General features: G+C 63.1%; 1 protein-coding gene and 1 long non-coding RNA gene across 2 annotated transcripts in view; one reads left to right on the top strand and one right to left on the bottom strand.

Annotated features, from left to right (window-relative positions):
* The window catches only part of ATP5O (ATP synthase, H+ transporting, mitochondrial F1 complex, O subunit), a 3,215-nt gene extending 1,873 nt beyond the window's left edge, over positions 1-1,342 (bottom strand). Inside the window, exons 1-3 of the mRNA XM_017833098.1 lie at positions 1,262-1,342; positions 1,084-1,134; positions 11-324 (exon numbers count right to left, since the gene is read on the bottom strand). Coding sequence (XP_017688587.1) covers positions 11-324; positions 1,084-1,134; positions 1,262-1,285 — 389 coding nt within the window. The 5' untranslated portion in view covers positions 1,286-1,342. The remainder of the gene's footprint in view (positions 1-10; positions 325-1,083; positions 1,135-1,261) is intronic.
* Positions 1,343-2,240: 898 nt separating this feature from the next.
* The window catches only part of LOC108506266, a 4,260-nt gene continuing 3,549 nt past the window's right edge, over positions 2,241-2,951 (top strand). Inside the window, exon 1 of the long non-coding RNA XR_001877745.1 lies at positions 2,241-2,659. This is a non-coding gene — a long non-coding RNA (uncharacterized LOC108506266). The remainder of the gene's footprint in view (positions 2,660-2,951) is intronic.

The following is a 2,951-nucleotide window of genomic DNA, read 5'->3' as shown; positions in this document are numbered from 1 at the left end:
TCTGGGCAACTTGTGCCAGGGCCTCCCCACCCTCCCAGCCAGGAATTCCTTCCCAATATCCAATTGAAACACTGGGGCATAAGGCAGGCAGCACATGTGCCAGGGGTCTGGGAGTCTCAGAGGCTGCAGGAGCCAAGCCCACCTCCCTCCTGAGAAACAGGGAAACCCCCCCTGCTCCCACACCCAGGGAGCTCCGGCTGTGGAACACCTTACCCACACCCGGGTCAGCTCCTTCTCCACCTGCTCCAGCTTCTTCTGCTTGCTGGCTGCAGAGTACAGGGCGGTGGCATAGCGTCCTTCCAGCCCGTACACCTGGATGGGCGGCTGCAGGGAGAGCGGGGGGTGCTGAGAGGGGGCACCTGGGGGGCACAGACCCCCCTGCCCCTCGGCTTCACCAGCCTGCAGACCCCCCAAACCTACCACTTTAACCAGCCTGGAGACCCCTCCGACTCTTCACATAGACCACATAGCTTGGAGAACTCTTGTCAGCCACCACTTTGACCAGCCTGGAGATCCCCCCAACTCCTCACCTTGACCAGCCTGGAAACCTCCCCAACTCCTCACCTGGATCACCTTGGAGACCCCTCACCCTCTCATACAAACCAGCCCGAAAACTCCCCCAACTCCTCACCTTGACCAGCCTGGAGACCCCCCCACCTCTTCACACAGACCATCCTGGAAACCTCCCAACTCCTCCCCTCGACTAGCTTGGAGACCCCCCCCACCCTCTCATACTAACGAGCCTGGAAAGCCCCCCAGCTCCTCACTTTGACCAGCGTGGAGACCCCCCCAAGCTCCTCACCTTGACCACACTGGAGACTCCCCCGTCACCTGTTACTGTGACCAGCCTGGAAACCCCACCGACTCCTCGCTCTGACCAGGCTGGAGAACCGCCCCCCCCACTTGGTCCCCTTCATCTTCACCATCCTGGACACCCCCCTTGACCCGCTCACGACCTCCCCTCTAGTCCCTCACCTTGATCAGCGCGAGGACTCTCCCAATCCCCTCACGACCCCTCCTGCCCCCCTCACCTTGCCCAGCTCGGACCTCCACTGCCCCCTCACGCCCCCGCCGCCCCCTCACCTTCACCAGTTTGGACACCGGCCTCGCCGCCGTCGTGCTTAGCTGCCGCACCTGGAGAGGGAAAGGGGGACAGCGGCGGGATCAGCGCGGCGCTCGGGGCATGGGGCGAGGTTGGAGACCCCCGTGCGGGGGCGAGGGGCGAGGATGCCTCTGTTGCCCCCGGGCCCCCCCGTTTCACCTTCAGGGCCGCCGCCGCCGCCATGTTGCCCCGCCGCCGCTCAGGGTCACCGCGCACGGCGCAGGCGCGGGGAGGCCCCGCCCCGTGATGGCGCTACTGCCGCGGGGCACGCTGGGAGCTGTAGTTCCTCGGGGCGGGGCCTGGGTGTGTCACTGCCCTCGGTGTCACCGCGGTGTCACCACCAGTGTCACTGTGCCCTCAGTGTCACCTGCCCTCGGTGTCACCGCGCTGTCACCACCCGTGTCCCTGTTCCCTCAGTGTCACTGCCTCTGTGTCACCGCGGTGTCACCACCAGTGTCACTGTGCCACCCGTGTCCCTGTTCCCTCAGTGTCACTGCCTCCGTGTCACCGCGGTGCCACCACCAGTGTCACTGTGCCCTCAGTGTCACCTGCCCTCGGTGTCACCGCGGTGCCACCACCAGTGTCACTGTGCCCTCAGTGTCACCTGCCCTCGGTGTCACCGCAGTGTCACCACCAGTGTCACTGTGCCGCCAGTGTCTCTGTGCCTGATGTTCCTGTGGTGTCCCTGTGCCCCTTGGTGACACTGTCAGTGTCCCTGTGCCCACAGTGTCCCTCACTGCCCAGTGTCCCTTTGCCTGGTGTCCCTGTGCCCACAGTGTCCCTGTGCCCCTGGTGTCCCTCTACCCTTGGTGTCCCTGTGCACCCAGTGTCCTTCATGAACAGCTCCAGTGTGAGTCCCTTCCATGGGGTCACAAGTCCTTCCTGCTCCAGCCTGGGCTCTTCTCTCCATGGATCGACAGGTCCTGCCATGCCCCGGCTCCAGGATGGGCTTCCCACAGAGTCACAGCCTCCTTTGGACATCCCCCTGCTCCAGGGGGCTCCTCCAGGGGCTGCAGGTGGATCTCTTTACCCCTGTGGATCTCCAGGGGCTGCCCCTGCCTCACCCACACCCATCTCATCCTTCAGGAGAGCGACTGGAGCATCCCACGAGTTGTTTAAGGGACTCAACCTCAGCTGCTCTCTTCTCCTGGGCTTTGCTCTGCTCTGACCCGGGGGAACCCCCGGGACGCACCGAGCTCCTTCTGTCCCTCGGATAAACCAGATCCAAACCCTTCCCGAGGCAAAGGACACTTGAAACCCCAGGTGGGCAGCTCTGCCTGTCGCTCTCTCTCTCTCTCTCGCTCAGCTCTCGGGAATGGTTCAGCTCCTCCTCTCTCTAATTCTTCCACCCTTTTTTTTGTAAGAGCTCCGCGGAGCCGGTGCCGGTTCGGGTGGTTGTTTCCCGCACGGGGACCGGCTCAGGCGGTCGTTGCCATGGAAATAGGAAGCCTGGCGTGGATGGGAAGCAGCGGGAAGCGTGCAGGGCAGGATTCGAGCACTAGATGCTGCTCTTGCTCCAGACTGAAAGCGAAGCGATGATGTAAAAACAGGATTGGAGTAAGGCTCTTTAGGGAACCCGCTTAGCCGTCCCACCAGGAGTGCCACAGTGTCACCCACGGGCTTCATTGGGGCTCTTTATTGGGATTTACCTCCCTCCTCTCTCCTGGTCTGCGTTTGCCGCGGTGACACTCGAAGGCACAAATACAGCCCGGGGCAGGTTTAAGCCTGACATGACTGAGAGGGTGGGGATCAGTTCAGGCTGGAGAAGGGTCCGGGGAGAACTGAGAGCCCCTTCCAGGGCCTGAAGGGGCTCCAGGAGAGCTGGAGAGGGACTGGGGACAAGGGATGG

The sequence above is a fragment of the Lepidothrix coronata genome, unplaced genomic scaffold (assembly GCF_001604755.1).
Source record: "Lepidothrix coronata isolate B3197 unplaced genomic scaffold, Lepidothrix_coronata-1.0 Scaffold211, whole genome shotgun sequence".
NCBI lineage: Eukaryota > Metazoa > Chordata > Aves > Passeriformes > Pipridae > Lepidothrix > Lepidothrix coronata.
The sequence above is the reverse complement of the archived record's forward strand: the minus strand, read 5'-3'. Positions and strand labels throughout refer to the sequence as shown.